This window comes from Sinocyclocheilus anshuiensis, unplaced genomic scaffold (genome assembly GCF_001515605.1).
Source record: "Sinocyclocheilus anshuiensis isolate Anshui unplaced genomic scaffold, SAMN03320099.WGS_v1.1 scaffold1287, whole genome shotgun sequence".
In the NCBI taxonomy this organism is placed as follows: Eukaryota; Metazoa; Chordata; class Actinopteri; order Cypriniformes; family Cyprinidae; genus Sinocyclocheilus; species Sinocyclocheilus anshuiensis.
Genome location: NW_015539958.1, coordinates 230,200 through 251,119, shown reverse-complemented (window position 1 = coordinate 251,119; position 20,920 = coordinate 230,200). Strand labels below are relative to the sequence as shown.

General features: G+C 37.0%; 4 protein-coding genes across 10 annotated transcripts in view; all 4 read right to left on the bottom strand.

The window, feature by feature from the left end:
• The window catches only part of LOC107687000 (uncharacterized), a 14,864-nt gene extending 10,962 nt beyond the window's left edge, over nucleotides 1-3,902 (bottom strand). The window contains exons 1-7 of the mRNA XM_016484138.1: nucleotides 3,780-3,902; nucleotides 3,554-3,690; nucleotides 2,973-3,084; nucleotides 2,753-2,846; nucleotides 2,574-2,628; nucleotides 2,354-2,494; nucleotides 2,049-2,209 (exon numbers count right to left, since the gene is read on the bottom strand). Of these exons, the coding sequence (XP_016339624.1) occupies nucleotides 2,049-2,209; nucleotides 2,354-2,494; nucleotides 2,574-2,628; nucleotides 2,753-2,846; nucleotides 2,973-3,084; nucleotides 3,554-3,671 (681 nt within the window). The 5' untranslated portion in view covers nucleotides 3,672-3,690; nucleotides 3,780-3,902. The remainder of the gene's footprint in view (nucleotides 1-2,048; nucleotides 2,210-2,353; nucleotides 2,495-2,573; nucleotides 2,629-2,752; nucleotides 2,847-2,972; nucleotides 3,085-3,553; nucleotides 3,691-3,779) is intronic.
• A 199-nt stretch (nucleotides 3,903-4,101) lies between these two features.
• On the bottom strand, nucleotides 4,102-6,881 carry ypel3 (yippee-like 3). 3 transcript variants are annotated; one of them, XM_016484137.1, is made up of 6 exons: nucleotides 5,652-5,664; nucleotides 5,498-5,506; nucleotides 4,638-4,756; nucleotides 4,527-4,570; nucleotides 4,328-4,436; nucleotides 4,102-4,199 (listed from the first exon to the last, which is right to left on the bottom strand). In XM_016484137.1, exons 3-6 carry the CDS (start codon nucleotides 4,752-4,754, stop codon nucleotides 4,110-4,112), a joined length of 360 nt encoding a protein of 119 aa, XP_016339623.1. In that variant the 5' UTR covers nucleotides 4,755-4,756; nucleotides 5,498-5,506; nucleotides 5,652-5,664; the 3' UTR covers nucleotides 4,102-4,109. The 3 variants fall into 3 exon arrangements, with proteins under 3 accessions (XP_016339623.1, XP_016339621.1, XP_016339620.1); XM_016484135.1 differs by lacking the exons at nucleotides 5,498-5,506; nucleotides 5,652-5,664 and adding an exon at nucleotides 6,382-6,881; XM_016484134.1 differs by having other exon boundaries at nucleotides 5,498-5,933.
• A 423-nt stretch (nucleotides 6,882-7,304) lies between these two features.
• Nucleotides 7,305-16,756, bottom strand: LOC107686997 (glycerophosphodiester phosphodiesterase domain-containing protein 1-like). Of its 5 annotated transcripts, none has more exons than XM_016484130.1 (11): nucleotides 16,394-16,756; nucleotides 13,251-13,447; nucleotides 12,711-12,753; nucleotides 10,173-10,308; nucleotides 9,543-9,588; nucleotides 9,338-9,456; nucleotides 9,124-9,213; nucleotides 8,879-9,039; nucleotides 8,736-8,795; nucleotides 8,582-8,633; nucleotides 7,305-7,653 (listed from the first exon to the last, which is right to left on the bottom strand). In XM_016484130.1, the coding sequence occupies exons 2-11, from the start codon at nucleotides 13,387-13,389 to the stop codon at nucleotides 7,525-7,527; spliced, it is 975 nt and encodes a 324-aa protein (XP_016339616.1). In that variant the 5' UTR covers nucleotides 13,390-13,447; nucleotides 16,394-16,756; the 3' UTR covers nucleotides 7,305-7,524. The 5 variants fall into 5 exon arrangements, with proteins under 5 accessions (XP_016339616.1, XP_016339618.1, XP_016339615.1 ...); XM_016484132.1 differs by having other exon boundaries at nucleotides 13,251-13,407; XM_016484129.1 differs by lacking the exon at nucleotides 16,394-16,756 and adding an exon at nucleotides 13,911-14,282.
• A 2,909-nt stretch (nucleotides 16,757-19,665) lies between these two features.
• LOC107686994 (mitogen-activated protein kinase 1-like) overlaps nucleotides 19,666-20,920 on the bottom strand; it is an 8,119-nt gene continuing 6,864 nt past the window's right edge. The window contains exon 10 of the mRNA XM_016484122.1: nucleotides 19,666-20,920. The gene's annotated coding sequence lies outside the window, so the exon portion shown is untranslated.

Below are 20,920 nucleotides of genomic sequence, written 5' to 3'. Positions count from 1 at the left end.
GTAAAATCGTTCAATGTACAGCTAGCCGTGCATTATCCCTTATGTATTCCCTCTTTAGCAGTCCTTTTTTACAGCAATATTTAAATGACACCCTGGTCATTCTTGGTGTACCCAAAATGGTCCCACACTATCGACAAGCATTTCTCTGGTGGAAATAAAGCTTCGCTGTTTGGTCCCTCTGTCAGTTCATCTAATGCATGTAGTAGCCTCCGTGCCTCTGATAAGCACGTCATTTTAAGCTGGTGCACCTTTAGTGTAACTTGGTTTCCATTTTGCACAAGCTGCAATTTCATTTTTTTAGTACCGACTTGGTACCGAAATACCGGGTCTTTTGACAACACTAATTCTTGGTGTACGCAAAATGGTCCCACACTATCAACAAGAATTTCTCTGGTGTAAATAAAGCTTCTCTGTTTGGTTCCTCGGTCACAGTTAATCTAATGCATGTAGTAGCCTCCGTGCCTCTGATAAGCACGTCATTTTAAGCTGGTGCACCTTTAGTGTAACTTTGTTTCCATTTTGCAAAATAAGCTGCAACAGTTCCATTCTGTGTAACAGAAACACTCGGTTTAGCAGAACCTTTACGATTAATTAACCGTGACGTTTTAAAGCACGATTAATCGCGAAACCGGTTAATCGCTGCATCCCTAGTCGAGTATTCGATCTTAAAGGGGTCATGAACTGCTTTTTTTCTTTTTTCTTTTTATGATGTTTCCTTAGGTGCACTTATGAATAACTGGCCGTTTTCTACCCTGCTTTTAGCCCTCTGATTTGAATACTGTGTACATCTTAAAGGGGACATCGGATGCCCATTTTCCACAAGTTGGTATAATTCTTTAGGGTCTTCATGAAATGTCTGCAACATACTTCAGTTAAAAGTCCTCAATGGTCGTGTAAAATAACACCCTTTTTACCTTGTCAAAAACAGCTCTGTTCACAGCGAGCCATTTTGGTCCATGTTTCTTTAAATGATAATGAGCTACTGCTCACCCCACCCCTCTCTTCCATATTTTTCTGTGGTAAAAATCGACGCGTTTCAGAAAGGCGGGGCATAGAGGAGAAACAATAATGAACAGAATGTGGAAAATAATGTGTTTTTTAACCTTAAACCGCAAAAACACATTGCATTACACCAAATACACAACATAATGTTCTTTTTAGCAGCGTCATATGACCCCTTTAATACTTTACTGCTTAAATTAATACTTAAGCGATGACACAATAAATTGATCAAAACCATCAGTATAGCGAGTTACAAATGTTACAAATGATTTCCTAAAAAAAAAAAAAAATCTATTCCACAAAAATATGAATCCCAAGCTTTCTTACTCGTTTTGCTAATAAACATTCTACGTTTCTTATTTATTTGGTTACATATTATACATGTTTACTTGTTTCCAGTTTTGTATACCTATTAAACTTTATGCAAGTTATTTGTTATTTTATATTAGGCATAGCCTGCCCTATAGCATGGTGTATTTTTATTTGTTTTGTTAATAAAAGTTCCATGTTTTATATATAGGCTAAAGTGAGTTTGACATTGTATTTTGTCGTTGCATTCAAGCAATTGACGCCAAACTGCCGCTAATTCAAAAGTGAAAGTAAAATGCGCACGGCGCTTTTAAGCTATTTAAAAGCGTAGGAAAGCGAGGAAAAATTCAAACAAACTAAAAATTAACAATTGCTTTACTCCGAATTGGCGCTATTTGAAAGTGAAAGTAAAATGCGAACACCGCTTTTACAAGCTATTTAAAAGCAAAGGAAAGCGAGGAAAAGAGGGAACGCCCCGCCCCCACAGTGATACCGGTATTACCGGTGTTGTCACATGTCGATTAACTGGTGGGAAAATTTCCTCACCGTCACAACCCTAACAGGAATACACTGATTTTTAAAGATATTGATATTATTTAATATTCTAACATTTCTAAATAAAAAAGTTATTATAATATGTAATAACTTCGCAATGTTACTGTTTTTACTGTATTACTGATCAAACATCAAAATAAGATTTAGAACTGTGAACATAAGCATGTATAAGAGCATCTTACTTGTCGATCAGACTCTCCTCCAGCCTCATCCGCTTTACTGAGATAAAAACGGAGACGGTCCCCTTGCTTCTCATTAAGTTTCTCTACAATGTTGAGTGTGCGCTTGCATAAAGCCTGTCCCATTGGGTCAAAGAAGACCAGGATCAGATCACAGAGCTCACCTGGTGTAGACAGACAGAATCAGAATACAGGGACACTTATTAGGATCATAAACAGACATTTATAATAGTAAATTTAGACTTAAAATCAACATTACAACAATGCCAACTCCGGAACATACAAATAACTTCAAGACAAACACACACCGAGCCACAGAATAGCTTGGTCCACATCAAAGGGGTACTTCATATCCCCATCCACTAGACCAGGAGTGTCAACAAAGGTCACCAAACTGAAACGTTTCTGTCGTGAAGTACAAATCTCAGTGCCGAGGTATTCTGACAGCCCTGAAATTGAGAGAAAGTTACGCTTTAGACACAGCTTCAATAAGCTTGTAGCTTTTTTTAGTGCAATTCATCAACAAACCTTTAAACTCCTGCAGTGGTTTGAAATGGGGATAGAGATGGAGTGTTGCATTTCCCTAAAACCAAGACAACAGTTGTTATACAATAAGAAGTGAAAGACGTTTATATCAGTGATGCCAATTTCATACCCAAACCATGTCACACAAAACTTTAATGTGACATGCATGGGGTCATATTTACCATGAGCGATTCCCTCTTTCGCCCACTTGTAACAAAGCTGAAGCCCTGTGTCTCTATAGCGACCCCTGTTCTTTGGATATGCTCCTCCACATACCTGCAAAGCAATAAACGCACGGGTTACTGTTTGAACTCCAACTGTTCTCACATTCTCAGTCTAGCACAAACAGCAATCTGAGTGCATGCTTGTAGTGTCCGTTTTCATGCCTATATATTAGCATACCAATTGATAAAGCTGCTCTTTCCAGCTGAGTGGTTCCCCATCAACATCACAGTTATCTTTTTCCGGGGAGGCAGCAAGGTCACCCCAACGGTCTGAGCGATTGTTATTAGTCCTACAGGACAAAGGAAAGAGTCGTTAGACAAACTAGACTGGAAAGAAAGTGTCAGGGGGTGAGTAGGTTTCAGGTTCAGTGACAGAACATCATTCTTGTGTGAACTATCCTTTAACGTCACCCACTGAGTGACAATCACGGCAGAAGAAATCTTTATACAATTTAAACGTGATGCACTAAAAATAACTTTTTATTATTTTTTTTATACATACTTTTATTTCGTATCACTTGGAGTACACAGTAACTGATTAAACGGTCAATCTAATGATTGCACAGTTATGAAAGCAAACAAGTGAAATGCTTTTCGCCCTCTGAAGTGCAACTTACTTCACATACCAACCGGCATTTTAGCTCACCGGCTACCGTTAGCACCTCCTAACCACGCCTAGAGACAAATCTAATGCCTTACTAAACCAAGTAAATCAATGAGAATGTAACTTAATCCTTTCTAAAGGGAACGGTTTCTTACCGCTATCCGGATCGATGTACATCTGGTGGCAGTCCCGTAAGATGCGCTCGCCGCAGGACACACTGCCAGATATTGAGTCGGCATTTGCAGCACTCTTGCTTTTGATTTTCCCGGACATCGTGATGTAAAATTACGGGCTGTAATAAAGCAGCTTATGTTTTATTACCTACAAAGTAAAATCCACAGGTAAAATAGTTTGAAACGAATGAAACAGAAAATTAGTTACATCCAAAATGAAGTTCAAATCGCCCCGGTCTGTTGGGTAACGCTGGCCACGTCACCGATGTGCTCAAAGAGTTGTGGGAGTTGTAGTCTTTATTGCGTTCACTCGAGGTGGTTCTGATAATTAAGGCAGAAAAGCTGTGTCTTGTTTCCGCCTAGTTTATTTATAAACAACGTCGTCTGTAGAGCATTATATAACCATGAATGATTAATCATTTCGGAGTTATGCCCTTTGCACGAGTGAAAAGCGCCGTTAAGTTATTTGAGATTTTTTCACGCTGTTGAACGATTCTAAAAATACTAAATTTGTTATCTAAAAAAAAGGCTGAAGGCTTCAGTTCCAGCCATTATCCTTAATCATGTGAGATAATTCAATAATAAACTTCCCCTCCTTATACTTCTGACTTAACTCAAATGCCTGCTCCTGTAGAGGAAAGGAGAAAGAGGGGAAAAAACATTGTTATCAGACTGCAGGTTAATGAAATCAAGCCATTTTGGGGAGGAAAAAAAGTGTCCCCTACTACATTTTTTATTAAAACAAAGCATGCTTACATATTTCCAGCCCAGTGTGGTGTGGCAATTCTCACAGTAAATATCAGCCACAGCATGAAGACCGGTCAGCAGCAGCCTTTCTTCTGCTGGGCCACAACCCACATTCACCCTGAAATCACAAAATGACAGTTAAACCAACTATTTCTTCCATCACAATGTGATTCAGGCTCTGAGATTTTTTACCAGAAGTGATACTCACACAGAATTGAACAGGTAGGCACGGCCCTGACTGCCTTGAAACGACTGAAAATAGACAGACACGTGAGTCTTTAATGCAAACAGCATCACAATTCACAAATATAACTCTCACCTTAGAAATTAGGTCATCATGGTTGGCCAGGTGTGCACGGCAATGCACACAGCTGTAGCGGCGGTGACAGGAGTCCAGATAGGCCTGGAAAGTTTTGGCCTTGGTCTGCTTCACCATGTCTTTGAAGACACACAAAAACAGTGTCAAGATCATATCTGCAAGGATAACAAATTGCTACAAAACAGCTTCTGCCAAATGCGTAGTTAGAAAGCATGGCATTGACATCATCAGCCAATAACATTGTGATTTTCAAAGCAGACTAACTGCTTTGAGATTTTATGCATGATGGACGTGGCATTTACAGCAATCTTTTAAAGGGGTCATATGATGCTTTTTTAAAGATCATTATTTTGTGTATTTGGTGTAACAGAATATGTTGACATGCTTTAATGTTCAAAAAACACATTATTTTTCAAATACTGTACATTATTGTAGGTCCTCTATGCCCCGCCTCTCTCAAACGCTTCGTTTTCTACAAAGTCCCTCCTTCCGACAAGTGCAGTCTGCTCTGATTGGCCTTCTTTCTTTGCGTGCACATTTGGGTGGCATTATGCTAATATTTCCACATAGTGAGGTAGATATGTGGGGGCGTGTTAGAACGAGCCGTTTTAGGGGGGCGTGGCGGAGTCTTAACTTTGATAAAGAATATCTCTTTGGTTTTGAGACTTTAGTCTTTGCAACTTCAGGGATCTTATCTATGCACAATCAGCTTGTAACACTCCAAAGAGAAAGGAAAACTTGAAATCGCATCATATGACCCCTTTAAATTGTGTATTTGAAAAGCATTTTAATAACACTGCAAATCTTGCATCCTGTTTCAGATATATAGCAGGAAAAAAGGAAACATCCACATGACCTACTTTGCTTGGCTGCCCACATTGTAGTGACCCCATATATGGCATACCAGGCACGAGGGTAAACAGTGGTGAAAGGTATTAATAACTATGGCATGCTGTAATAAATACAGCTTCAGATATATTATTGGGTTATAAAATATTTGAAAAGTTAGCCTACTAAATTTCCGCAGACACACTGACGATTCTAGTTTCTGTTCTCATGGACTACAACGTTCCAGCACGGCCCACAATGCAGCTGGAAAATCGTGAACGAATCGTTCATACGAGTCGGGTGCTTTCAACGATTCAGTTGAACAGGATTTGACTGATGGGGCAAAATTAAAATACATAATTAGCAGAATAGTAAATCAATTTTTATTTATCTAGTTTATTTCACTATGTTAATTTTATCAACAAATAACTTTCAGACAAACTTTTTCGGCCAAGATATGCAAATTAATTTTAGTATTATTTAAATGTAAAATTAAATTATACTTAGGTTTTTGAATTATCTTTTTTTATATTTACTTTTTTATGCTTTATGTAGGCCAAATAAATTAATAAATAAATTACAAACGAAATGTCAGGTTGTCAGGGACCAATGCAATAACGTCACAGCTCAAAATTACCGCCGAATCGTTTTTGGAATGAACTGTTCGAAAGAACCGATTCGCGGAATTTGTTCATTTCCCCCTTCACTACTAGAATATTGCACTGACGAACGCGGCTATTTGCACGTATATGCCAGTCGCGTAAATTAACGTTTCGACTTAACACCCTCTACATATACAAGTAACAATTGCACCATAGTGTACAAGCTCTAAAGCCAGGAGTAGAGCCGTTTCTCATTAGAACTGCTTCTAGCCTCCTCGCCCCATTTGACATGCTAATAATGAAACTGGTCTCACCTAAATTTGAACGATTTCTTCAAGACAAACGCTGGTCGCAGTATTGTCGCCAGAAGAGAAGCGTGCTCAACTCAACGGCATGAAGCCTGAGCATTCAGTAATCAAGCGCACTCAACCAAACGAACGTGCGGCACGCTTCTGCGCTTTTTCTACAGTTCCCTCCTTTGTGTCCCTCCCGTCGACCTGCTCTAATGCGCAAACCGTGTGATGACAACCGAAAGCATCATAAATTCCTAAATTCACACAAGCCGCCGTGCTCAATATGTCGCGACCGAATATAATCCGTAGATTTGTTTACTGTATTTTCTGAGGAAGTTTCTTATACGTCATGTGGCGCAAAACAAACAGTAACTGACCAATCAGAATCCAGACAGAGACGTCTGGAATATAAATCAGCCAATCAGAGGTGCTCTTCCCGTGCGTTTGACAGTCTATGGTTTGAAGTCACCTGAACTTCACAGTTGCGTTAAAACCATAGACTGTATAAAAACAGGTTAAAACGTTTAAGCTAGCAAAAAAAAAAAAAGCCCTCACGTTCTGGTTATCTTCGTCTTATCGCTTCTTTAGAAGTGGCGTTTTTTGTGTCTTCTGGTTGTTTGCATGACAATGAAGTCATGCAGACGATTTTAAAATAATTAACTATATAATGAAAGCCGCCGTAGTTCTGTACGGCATTAAATGTTTAACTGAAAGATCATGTATTTTTCTATCTAAAGAAAATTTTCAAAAGGACAGGGCAATTCAGGCTTTGATCCCATGTTGGGTACAGCTGATGGACTTTGCACGGCCTCTCAAAGAAGTTGGATAGTGTTTGTTTGCAAACAGAAGTAGAGAGGCGTTAAACTGACACCGACTGACTGAAAACCACAATAAACAATGATCATGGTGGGATAATAATGTAGCGAGCGAAGAAAGCAGTCCACTTAGAATATATGAGTTCCATTTATTTTTTATGTGTTTTCATACTTATGAAATGTCCCATGAAGAATGCCATAAACCGTTTCATGTAAATACTGCCAGTGCTGATAAGCTAATAATGGCATTGATATAAACTTGGCTGTATGTTTAAAGGCAAACAGCATTTGTACAGTCTGTGTGTGTTTGACTAGACAAGAGTGAAGCACATTGTGTATTTGTGTTTGATCACGTGTCTTGTGTGTGTCTTCTAATATAGTTTGATAACAGCGTGGGATAATCAGTCATGACTCCTGTTGCTCCTGCAGCAAACGCAGCCTCAATATCCTGTTCCTCATTACACACAAAGAGATGAATCTAAAGAGAGAAAGAACATTTCTTTTTCATAATTTTGAAGCATGTATGAACACACACAACCTGAGACCAGTTTCTCACTGAAAATTCAAGTTACTCAATATGTTGTTTCGTAAAGGAAGTTCACTCAAAAATTAAAATTCACTGAACATTTACTCACTCTCAGGCCATCCAAGATGTAGATGTAGTTTGTTTGTTACATCACTTCCTCACCAATGAATCCTCTGCAGTGAATGGGTACCGTCAGAGTCCAAACTGATAAAAACATCACAATAATCCACACGATTCCAGTCCATCATTTAAAGTTTTGTGAATTGAAAAGTTGCGTGTTTATAAGAAACAAATCCACCAATAAGGTGTTTTACTTAGTCTCTGGCCAAAATACAAGTCCATAGTCCATAATAATGTTTCCTCCGGTGAAAATATCCATCCCCTGTTGTCCTCTCACATCAAAATCCACTAACATATTTGTTTAGTTTTTTGTAAACGGTGCTTGATCTGTGTTTATTTCTCTCCTGATTTAGAACAGATGAGTTTTTCACAGAAGAAAGCAATATTATGGATAGATTATGGATATAATAAAGATATAATAAAGTTAAAAACATCTAAATGATGGATTTGTTTCTTACAAACCCACAGCTTTTTGGTTCACAAGATGTTAATTGATGGACTGGAGTCGTGTGGATTGCTTGTGGATTATTGTGATGTTTTTATCAGCTATTTGGACGCTCATTCTGACGGCACCCATTCACTGCAGAGGATCCATTGGTGAGTAAGTGATGTACTGCTGATTTCTCCAATTTTGTTCGGATGAAAAATAAAAATTAATTTTGGATGACCTGAGGGTGAGTAAATTTTCAACAAATGTAATTTTTGGGTGAACTATTCCTTTAATAACACAAAAAAAACATGATATAGCATGGCCACACACCTGAATTCCTCTGTCTCTGAGGTGCTTGAACATCCCTTTTCTCAATGTTAGTCTGACAGAGAAACATTTAAAACACAAAAAAAACCATTTCAATCAAAGGATAAAAGGTTAATTAAAAGGATAGTCTGATAATACTACTACTAAGATAAGTTACCTTTCTATTAAGAAGATGACCAGTCTTATTCTCAGAATCCACATTTCAGGTATGTATTCTCTGTAGGAAAGAGATTAGTGAAAACGCATCTGTGTGATTACCTTGCACAGAACATAGTATGGAAATATTTGGTGTATACAGACCTGTTAATGATTTGTGGCAAGTAGAACTGCAGGAAACTCTCTCCGAGGGGAACGAATGGCAGAAGACCAGTGTAGTAGAGCAGGAGCAGCTTTAAAGCCTGCTTTACAGTGAACATGTAGGGCATGGAGGAGTTCTGCCATTGACAACAAAGGAGACAGAACTAAAGATGTAAGAAAGAGGAAAGTATGTGGGTGATTTATTATTGAAACAAAACAGGTAGAGTGGGACATAAATGCACACGCACTGTTTTGCGACAATTTTCCATGATGGTGGAGTCAACAGAGGCCCAAACTGAGATGGCCTCTCTGTTGTATTTCTTCACAAGATCAGAAATCTGAAAAAGATAGTGCATAAAATCATATCAACATTATTAAGGATAAAAGAACAAAGAGGGAGGCTTAGTAAATTGATGTAGGTAAATATGGTTTCATCATTGGGTATGATGATTGCTCTCTTGCCTTCTCAGTCAGCATGCTGTTATTTTCTTTCACTTCAATGTTTATAGCTATGTGTGGAAATTTGTGGAAAACATCCTCTAATAATGCAATGTTTCTATCTGACCCAGTGCTGAAGTGGCCTGCAAAGGGAATTAAAACATGTCTAATCATTATGCATTAATAAAGATGTTAATGTGTTTGCAATTTTACTGGTAAAACCACACACCTGTCTTAAAGGTCACCTCAAGTATTTCTTTATAAGGTGGCAACTCCTGAAAAAAAAAAACATTATTAACCAAAACCTGTAGTTTATAAACATTAGCATTCAAAAGTTTTTGGTCTGTAAGATTTTTAAATGTTTTTGAAAGAAGTCTCTTATGTTCACCAAGGCTGCATTTATTTTACCAAAATACTGTGAAACAATAATATTGTTAGATGTTATTACTATTTTAAATAACTGTTTTATTTGATTATATTTTAAAATGTAATGTATTCCTGTGATGGCAAAGCTGAATTTTCAGCATCATTACTTCAGTCTTCAGTGTCACATGATCCTTCAGAAATCATTCTAATATGCTGATTTGCTGCTCAAGAAACATTTTTTTGTGAAAATCATGATTCATTCTTTTCTTTAATGAATAGTAAGTTCAAAAGAACAACATTTATGTGAAATAGAAAACTTTTGTAATGCATTCTTGCTGAATAAAAGTATTATTTAAAAAAAATTAAAATAAATAAATCTGACCCCAAAGTTTTGTGTAGGTCCACATGGAAAGTGTGAATTGAGAATTGTTGGTAATAGAGCAGGCAGAGCTGCACAGTGTATCAGGAGAAAAAGTTAACCGTGACCCCTGACCTCCAGGTTTAAGCAGGAAATGTTGACATCTTGCCCAGTCTGCCGCAGGAGGTTCTCATCATGTGACACAACCACATGACCATCTTTAGTCAAGTGACAGTCAATCTCCAGCATCTCTGTGCCTACTTCAACAGCACTAAAAAGGAAAATAGACATTTCGGACATCGCTACTTTCATGAATGCGGCAAGAACAGTTAGGGTTATGCCGAGTTCACACTGCATGATTTTCAAACTCGTCAGATCGCCGTTGTTTTCACACTGCGTGACTATCTGGGGTAGCATTCAGTTGCTGCTGTGTTCACATTGCACGATGGATCGGCGACAGGGGGTTTCACACTGCATGACTTCACATTAGGAAGAATCGCCGACAGCTCTATCTGGTCCGCAAACCACGTTTCACAGCAAAACACACGCGAGAAGTGATAAGGAAATAACGCGAGAACCCGCGTGCGTCAGACCGGAGTTCACGAGCGAGACTGGAATTATTTAAAAAAAATATATATATATAGCCCGCAAATTGTCTGTGATCTGATTTCCAGCTACAAGGAGTGTGAACTCGGCATTAATGTTTTCAGTGAATAAATGTCATGTGGTTTCTCATGTATTACTGTAAATGACTTTAAATATAATGAATGAGTGGTATAAACGGGCGTAATTTCCACTGGGGACAGGGGGGACATGTCCCCCACTTTTCAAAATCACGTTTGTGTCCCCATCACTTTAAAATTCGTTTGTTATGATTTTTTTAACTGCACGCCGTCATCACCACCGGAGGAGCAGGACCGAGCAGGGCACAGACGCGTGCGTCCGCGTCCAGGAATAGCTCACCGAGGGTTCTAATGAGCAGGTACCGCGATTGCGGCACAGTCAGCAAAGAAACGCCAGAAGCAGCAACAGATGACTTTAATGTCATCATGGATGAAAAGAAAGAAAGAAAGAAAGGAGATGTGAGTTGGTTGATTCAGTAAATTAGCTCAGGTCAGGATAATCATATTTTCTATCTACACATGTTAATGTTAGCCTACGTTGACTGAGCTAAACTGTTGCTAGGTAACAGACTGTTGTTAGCTAAATATTTAATGTAGAACAGTGGTTCCCAAACTGGGGTAGCTACGTGAGGCAACAGAGGGGGTAAGCGAACAAAATGCTGAGTTTTGCGGTGTTTAGTGAACGAATCGTTCGCGAAAGTCATTGATTCAATGATTCATTTATAAATACAGCCACTTGCTTCGTTACTGAATGAACGAATGACTCGATGACTCACGCATTAAGACAGTGACTTACCGCCACCTACTGGCAATTTTAGTATTTAAAATAATCACTTTTCACTTTTTTATCATCATTGTATATTAATCTATTTAACTTTTTTTTTTTTAAAACATTAATATTCTATTTATAAAGATTAAATGCATTGGAAAGTCAATTTAGGGGGCAAATATTGTCCTTTAATGGAAAAGGTGCAGTCTAAGTGGAAGAGAGGGGGTATGCAGAAGGATGGTAGATGCCTCGGGGTACTCCACTCTGAAAAGTCTGGGAACCACTGATGTAGAACATTCTGTCCTGTGCAACAAGTGATTTATTTTATATTTTCAGGTACAGCGGTTAGTTTGAAATAAAAGTTTGTTTAACAGTGGAAATTGAGTCTCACATTATTTAAACATTCAAAATAATAGTGAACATTTTCGACTTTATAAAATGATTCTCTCAAGTCTTGGCGATCGGCCCCTATTAAACAATAAAGAAAGTAAGATATATTTTTCTTATACATATTTTAGTAGCCTACTATTCTTTTTGGCAGAATTTATCATTCATCAACTTAATTATTTCCTGGATTTTGTATCACCATAGTCCCTAAATGTATGTACATGCAGGAAATGGGATTCAAATCGAAAACATTTTGTGTCCCCCCCACTTCTCAAACCAAAGTTACACCCTTGGGTATAAACCATTTTAATGATAATTGTATGGTAATTTTTTTTTGCCACAGTCCTCATTCACTTTAATTAATTTAAAAAGAGTGGCCTAAGCATTCTTCAAATATTCACCTTTTGTGTTATAAAAATATTCAAATTGAATTAACAACATCAGGGTGAGTATGATAATCTTTGGGAGACCTATTCCCCTAAAATGAATGTGTAAATAAAATTGTGATTAGATGGACTGACCAGTCATATACAGTGCCGTGAAAAGGTTTTTGCCCCCTTCCTGTTTTTTTGTTATTAGATTTCGGGGGCAATTACTTTTTCACGTAGTGCCAGGCAGGTTTGGACAGCTTTTTTCCCTTAATAAATGAAATCATAATTTCAAAACTGCAGTTTATATTTACTCAGGTTATCTTTGTGTAATATTAAAATTTGTTTGATGATCTGAATCTTTTAAGTGTGACAAATATGCAAACAATTAAAAAAACAGGAAGGGGGCAAAAACTTTTTCACACAACTGTAAATATAAGGTAGGAACTTAAAAGGAGCTGATACTGATCTACTGTTCAGTCTGAAAGACATAGGCTCTGCAGAACTGATCTGAGACCAGACTCACTGTGTAAAGGCCCCCATAGTGTTCTCAATCCTTTCACCACAGCCTGAGGACAGAAAGCAGGAGGTCAGAAAATGTGGACCGACTCTCATAGACACCCAAACATAAAAATTCCTCAAACAGTTAATCATTCACTCAGTCATATATTAACTAGCTTTATATACAAACCCCATGACGAAAACATTGACACATGCTGTCATAAACACTCAATTATCTAATGCTGTTCATTGACAGTTTTATGGAATATTCACAAGATTTCCCAATATTTATCAACAGATTAGAGGAATATGCATTTAATTTAATAAAATAATCTATTGTAAATCAGAAGGTTTATATAACTTTCAATGCAGTATGATAGGTCCTCTATAACTTAAAAAAGACTTTTGCTGTGATGATTTAATTATGATTTAATATTCTTCTACAGCATCATTACAACTGATTAGGTTTAATGTGACTTGTATTTTTTTTATTTTTTTTAAAGGCAAGAATCCCAAGCCCAAGACATGAGCTGGTTATTGACTCAGATCAGATAAGATACTGTACCTCCCCTGTGAGAGATGTGGGTGCAGTAGAAGGCTGTCTGCTTCTTCTTGTGCAGAATATGAGGGTTCTTCAGAAAGTACAGAGAAGTGAGAGCGTAGCCCCCTACTGCTGGGAGCAGGTAGTACAGGTAGCTTGCCATAATTCCCTATATAAAGGGCTTTGAGAGTAGCAGGTGAAGGCAAAAATTGAAACCTGGTCTTTGAAGAAAAGCTTGGATTTTAATATTATGTAATATTTTCTAATTTAACATAAAAAGTGTTACATTATACAATAATAACATTAAATAAATTGTGAAACGTATTATATATACATATCAAAGGAAAAGTGTATCAAAAATATGTATTTTGATTTTTAATATTATGTAATATTTCTGTTAATTTAACATTCACATTTCAATATTGTACAGTAATGACATTTAATTAATCGTAAAAAGTATTATATATACATACATATAATCTATCCATATACACACAAATAAAATAAAAATAAAACATAACTTAAAATATTGGAGTATGTTTTACAAAATTGTTTAATGCAATGTGTTCCTTGATGCTTCTTTATTTGTATTTTTGTGGGGGAAAAAATTAATAAATAAAATTGTGGGTATATATGAGAAATCCCCATCTAATAATAACAAACACCAAAAACATAACAACTTACCAGTACTTCTATTGTTTCTTCAACTTCTTATTTGAGATATCCTGGAGTATCTGATCCAGATTCAGATCCAAGTAGTACCAGCACAGCAACTTCGCCAAGCACCTGTCTTCAGTGCTGATGTCGATATGATTTTCCTTATCTTTTCCTTGCCTTGTGTCTCTCACTGCTCCAGTTTACTACAGGTTCTCTCAGCCACTCCCTTTTCTTCCCTCACGTTGGCTATCACATTACTTAGCAAGAAATGTTGCCTAATGAGCAAAGCATAAGGAGACAGCAATGTAAAGCTTCCTCCCTTTGCTTGATTCCTTCTCATATCAATGCAGCCACTCAAGAGAAAGACCTAAACAATTAAACCTCTCTCTAGGTGTGCGTTCTCAGTTCTCATTCACTCATTGGAAGTTGCACTCTTTGTAACTCCAAATTCCCCCCTCCTTTTTTTGTGACTGTCAATGGGGTATGAATGTTTTGGAATGCAGTTTGCTGAATACATGTGACAAACACAGGTTTGCGCTGTCTGTGAGTTTTCTGAGGCCTTCCAGCACATATCATTCTGCTTCACTTTACTTGTACTTCATTACTTAAAAGACTAATAGTGAACATATACAATATATATTCTCACTAGTGCAAATTAGGTGAGATATGTAGGGAGAACCAACAGGATTGGACAGACAGCACAAGGGGCTTTTGTTGTTTGCGTCATTGCAACAGTTGGTAGTAGGTAGCGGAGGACACCAGTTGATGTTTGGCCAGTATTCGTGTTTTCACACATTTCAGTGCTTAACAAAGGCTTACGGTGGGATAAATGCAAACCCACAGTAATGCACACACAACAAATGTACACACTGTTAGTTCTGCCTGTCAGCAGAACATTTTTGTTTTCTATTGTTCTGGTTTTGTATAGAATTGCCGAGAGACTGTTAGTGAACAAACAAAGGGAGGCAGAGACAGATGGGAAGTGAGGCTGAGAGAGATACTAATAATCCATACCTAATTTGTGCAGTTGCAGCAAATTGGTTTCATCAAACGCATTGATATACCTGTTTCATGTAACAAAAATAGCAGTGGATCAGTGTATTAGATCACATTTTAGTCACTTCAGTTTTGCGTTTGAACGAGTCGTATTAAACAAGTTTGCACCCACACCCACAACCTAAAGAGCTCGATCTGTCTTCACGAGCAGAATGCCTCACAGCAGAATTCTCAACCCATGCTGAAACATGTTGGCGAAGCAGAGGAGTCGTCCAACTGGACAGGCAACTTTTGGCTGATTTAAGAGGAGAGAAAAGGTAAAGGAGTTCCCAGAAAGCAAGGAGTGGAATTTGGAGGAAAATATTAGTCCATTCATTAGCCATGTTCATTAATAATGCTTTACTTTTCCATGGCTAAGGAAAATTAAGTAGATTTTGATTGCCACAATGCCACTCCCTTCACACAAAACAAGATAACAACTCCCATCTTCAAAAACTGGCAGTTACTGTTAATGTTATAGCAACTGTGTATTGTGAAATTGGCACAAGCCCTCGAGCTACTCACTAGATGGAAGCAAGGCCATAATTATCTATCATACATATTAATACACTTTAATTAAGAGAAAAGATAATTATTTGTATTTGAGTGCCAATTAAAAAAAAAGCGCAAATAAAAATCTAATTACTTTTATCATAAGGGCACAAGCAGAGCAGTTGATTTACATTCGTCATGTGCACAATTAAGTTTTAAACAAAACATCAAATCTAAAATACCTGTAATGCATTTTATTCAAGGAGAACATATGAATTTTTTAAAAGAACATTTGAAAATGAAAACTTCCGTCAGTTATTCTCAATGTCAATATAGGACTGATATGATTGTTGATGGTAAATGGTACGATTATATGATTATTAAAAAAAAAAATTGGGTGTACATGTATTGAATTTTTTTTTCTGAAAAATAAGTTTATTTCTTATTTTTGTTCCCTTTATTTTAGTAAAAATCAGTCAAGTAGAATAAAAAAAGGTTCTTTATTAAAAAAAAAAAAAAACTTTGAAGAAAAGCTTGGATTTTAATATTATGTAATATTTTCTAATTTAACATAAAAAGTGTTACATTATACAATAATAACATTAAATAAATTGTGAAACGTATTATATATACATATCAAAGGAAAAGTGTATCAAAAATATGTATTTTGATTTTTAATATTATGTAATATTTCTGTTAATTTAACATTCACATTTCAATATTGTACAGTAATGACATTTAATTAATCGTAAAAAGTATTATATATACATACATATAATCTATCCATATACACACAAATAAAATAAAAATAAAACATAACTTAAAATATTGGAGTATGTTTTACAAAATTGTTTAATGCAATGTGTTCCTTGATGCTTCTTTATTTGTATTTTTGTGGGGGAAAAAATTAATAAATAAAATTGTGGGTATATATGAGAAATCCCCATCTAATAATAACAAACACCAAAAACATAACAACTTACCAGTACTTCTATTGTTTCTTCAACTTCTTATTTGAGATATCCTGGAGTATCTGATCCAGATTCAGATCCAAGTAGTACCAGCACAGCAACTTCGCCAAGCACCTGTCTTCAGTGCTGATGTCGATATGATTTTCCTTATCTTTTCCTTGCCTTGTGTCTCTCACTGCTCCAGTTTACTACAGGTTCTCTCAGCCACTCCCTTTTCTTCCCTCACGTTGGCTATCACATTACTTAGCAAGAAATGTTGCCTAATGAGCAAAGCATAAGGAGACAGCAATGTAAAGCTTCCTCCCTTTGCTTGATTCCTTCTCATATCAATGCAGCCACTCAAGAGAAAGACCTAAACAATTAAACCTCTCTCTAGGTGTGCGTTCTCAGTTCTCATTCACTCATTGGAAGTTGCACTCTTTGTAACTCCAAATTCCCCCCTCCTTTTTTTGTGACTGTCAATGGGGTATGAATGTTTTGGAATGCAGTTTGCTGAATACATGTGACAAACACAGGTTTGCGCTGTCTGTGAGTTTTCTGAGGCCTTCCAGCACATATCATTCTGCTTCACTTTACTTGTACTTCATTACTTAAAAGACTAATAGTGAACATATACAATATATATTCTCACTAGTGCAAATTAGGTGAGATATGTAGGGAGAACCAACAGGATTGGACAGACAGCACAAGGGGCTTTTGTTGTTTGCGTCATTGCAACAGTTGGTAGTAGGTAGCGGAGGACACCAGTTGATGTTTGGCCAGTATTCGTGTTTTCACACATTTCAGTGCTTAACAAAGGCTTACGGTGGGATAAATGCAAACCCACAGTAATGCACACACAACAAATGTACACACTGTTAGTTCTGCCTGTCAGCAGAACATTTTTGTTTTCTATTGTTCTGGTTTTGTATAGAATTGCCGAGAGACTGTTAGTGAACAAACAAAGGGAGGCAGAGACAGATGGGAAGTGAGGCTGAGAGAGATACTAATAATCCATACCTAATTTGTGCAGTTGCAGCAAACTGGTTTCATCAAACGCATTGATATACCTGTTTCATGTAACAAAAATAGCAGTGGATCAGTGTATTAGATCACATTTTAGTCACTTCAGTTTTGCGTTTGAACGAGTCGTATTAAACAAGTTTGCACCCACACCCACAACCTAAAGAGCTCGATCTGTCTTCACGAGCAGAATGCCTCACAGCAGAATTCTCAACCCATGCTGAAACATGTTGGCGAAGCAGAGGAGTCGTCCAACTGGACAGGCAACTTTTGGCTGATTTAAGAGGAGAGAAAAGGTAAAGGAGTTCCCAGAAAGCAAGGAGTGGAATTTGGAGGAAAATATTAGTCCATTCATTAGCCATGTTCATTAATAATGCTTTACTTTTCCATGGCTAAGGAAAATTAAGTAGATTTTGATTGCCACAATGCCACTCCCTTCACACAAAACAAGATAACAACTCCCATCTTCAAAAACTGGCAGTTACTGTTAATGTTATAGCAACTGTGTATTGTGAAATTGGCACAAGCCCTCGAGCTACTCACTAGATGGAAGCAAGGCCATAATTATCTATCATACATATTAATACACTTTAATTAAGAGAAAAGATAATTATTTGTATTTGAGTGCCAATTAAAAAAAAAGCGCAAATAAAAATCTAATTACTTTTATCATAAGGGCACAAGCAGAGCAGTTGATTTACATTCGTCATGTGCACAATTAAGTTTTAAACAAAACATCAAATCTAAAATACCTGTAATGCATTTTATTCAAGGAGAACATATGAATTTTTTAAAAGAACATTTGAAAATGAAAACTTCCGTCAGTTATTCTCAATGTCAATATAGGACTGATATGATTGTTGATGGTAAATGGTACGATTATATGATTATGAAAAAAAAAAATTGGGTGTACATGTATTGAATTTTTTTTTCTGAAAAATAAGTTTATTTCTTATTTTTGTTCCCTTTATTTTAGTAAAAATCAGTCAAGTAGAATAAAAAAAGGTTCTTTATTAAAAAAAAAAAAAAAAGGATAAAAAAACCCACACCAACAAGACAGACTTACAGTATCAGGAATTTTATTTCATATATGTATATAATTCTGTTTTTGTTAATTGTTTAATTTATTATACCCATAAGCATATACATAGACTATAAGCATCCATAGCTCATTTCTCTTGACAATCTACCCATATCGTTTAATCATCTTTTAAAATAATTCCTTATAAGATTTAGGGAAAAAATAGACTTCAGAAAGAGAGAACAGCCAATTATTTTTCACACCCAAAGCGAACAAAACGAAAGAAATGCAAAACATACCTTAAAAAAGGACAAACGTTTTTAAATCCCTTTTCAGTTTTTAAAATAAAAAAAGACCTCACCAATATAACACCAGCAATAATCATAATAACAGCCATTAAAAGGACATTATGATATCTGCCTCCTTCGCAGGCTTTTGAAATCATATACTGTATGCGGGCAGAGTTATATGTGAGAAATACATCCTTACATGTGTGTGTGTGTGTAAGACTGTTGACAGTCCCCGTGGTCCCATTCACAATAAGCATGTCATTGCCATTGACAGTACAGTAATATAAATAATCTTTTTCTTGGTAATGACTTGTTTCCCTCGGATCACAGAGCGGGATGATCTCCCCTCCTCATGAGGAAGCAGAGAAGAGCAGCTTCTGGTTGGAAAGGACAGATGTACAGACATAGACATGGGACGTGACCAACCGTCATTGCCTGTTACACCTCACCCTAACAAGTGGGGGATTAAGAAAAAAAGATGAAGACTAAAGCTTATAATGAAAACAAGGAAACTTTTGTCACAGGAATAGATAAAACTGCACTAAAAACTGAAACGAAAGACACGAAGTGCAGGTGCACCGATTGAGAAATGTTACGTGATTGACGTGCGGAGTGCATTTCCTCTGCAGTTGAGGCTCGTCTCAATGGGGTTTTACACGGGATTTATTAATTCATGCAAATCACACCCTATATTTATGCAAAACAGCTACACACTGTGCCATTTTAACTCTTCCCACTTGAACATGCTTTCCTCATCCATGATTGGCCAAAAGCAATGATGGTTTCTTTTTGAAACAGCATTGAAAGATGGCGACATTTCACTAAAAACATATAATAAAGGCAGGTTGTTACCTCTAAGATGCAATGCATGCAGAATAAGTCCATTCGAAACTAGATAAAAAAAGGTGAGCCAATCACAGGCAGGAGAGGCATGAGGTCAGCAAGCCCTGTGGAAAAGCCCTTTGAAAAGGTCTGACATCACAGGGAGGGAATGAGAAAAAATGTGCTATGGCTCTGAAAGTGTTAAGCTTGGCTATGATTCCGCAATCACTCCAGGACAAGTGAAGAAAAACAAAACAAGAGAAAAAGGACGACGCGAAAGAAAAAGAGAAAGGGACCAACATCTGCAAGTAACAAAGCCAGAATGTGGGGAACTATGTGTGACTTATCAGAAAGGAATCATGGCAACAGTAGCCATGGACATGGTAACCAATGACAACTATTGTTATTCACAAAGAAATCAGGATCAACCCCCCTAAAAACGCAAAAAAAACGCACAATGGAGGTCTGCACACCACAGAACCTCCATCAAATGAACAGACGAGCGAGAGGAGAAACAGGGAACGGAAGCCAGCATTAAAAAAAAAAAAAGATGATACTGATGGCTTAATTTTCCCAAGAACATTGGCAAGAGTCTCAGTTCTCAACAGTATTTTACAGCAGATGATACTATTCCATCTCGCTCTTTCCTCTGTTCATCCTGCCTGTCGCCATTTCTCTTTTACTCAATATATTTCTCAAGAACCAAAGCAAGACCACTTTTTCCTCACAATAGAAAACAAAATAAAAGTCCAACCTCATTAAATGTAACATCTGTCTTTGAATGAATTAAAAAAAAAAAGAAACACAAGCAATGACTTTATATTTCAAAAGCTATTCAAATATAAATTCCCAAAATTACAAAACACGATTTGTGTTGATTACAGTGTACAAACAGATTGCCAACTTACAATACGCCAATGAAACTCAAAACCACTTATATATACACACACACCAGTCAGTGCCCATCATAGAGATTCTCCTTCTCTCTCTCCATCTCTGTGGAATGGGAAAAAAAACAACAACACAGACCAGTAGAAAGACACCCTCGAGAGAGACAAAGAGAAAGAGATGGATACAAACAGAGAGAGAAGCAGGGTATTGATAGAAAGGGTGAAAGATGCAGTTGTTTCAGAGAGCAGGAGCTGTGTGCGGTATGCGATGAGAATAGTGAGTCTGTCGGCCCCCATTAATGGCGTTATGATAAGATGATTTAAGCCCAAACTAGCGCACAGCTTCCCAGCAAGAAAGAGAGATGGACAGATAAAACAAAGCTGAAGTTTTTAAATGTACATTTTTCCTCTTTTTATCTTGTTTTTTTAATGTATATATGCATGTATATGTTTTCGCAGGTTGTCTGGAGTTATCTTTATCTGAGACTCCACGCTGCTCGGTTATTCTGTGTGA

Coding starts and splice junctions, on each gene's coding strand:
- ypel3 (XM_016484134.1), bottom strand. Junction 4,571..4,637: donor ATGATGACCTAATTTCTAAG/GTGAGAGTTATA, acceptor GTCTATTTTCAG/TCGTTTCAAGGCAGTCAGGG. Junction 4,437..4,526: donor GCCTACCTGTTCAATTCTGT/GTGAGTATCACT, acceptor TTGTGATTTCAG/GGTGAATGTGGGTTGTGGCC.
- LOC107686997 (XM_016484130.1), bottom strand. CDS start 13,389: ATGGCAAGCTACCTGTACTACCTGCTCCCAGCAGTAGGGGGCTACGCT. Junction 9,040..9,123: donor TGGAAAATTGTCGCAAAACA/GTGCGTGTGCAT, acceptor TTACATCTTTAG/TTCTGTCTCCTTTGTTGTCA. Junction 7,654..8,581: donor TCAGAGACAGAGGAATTCAG/GTGTGTGGCCAT, acceptor TTCTCTCTTTAG/ATTCATCTCTTTGTGTGTAA.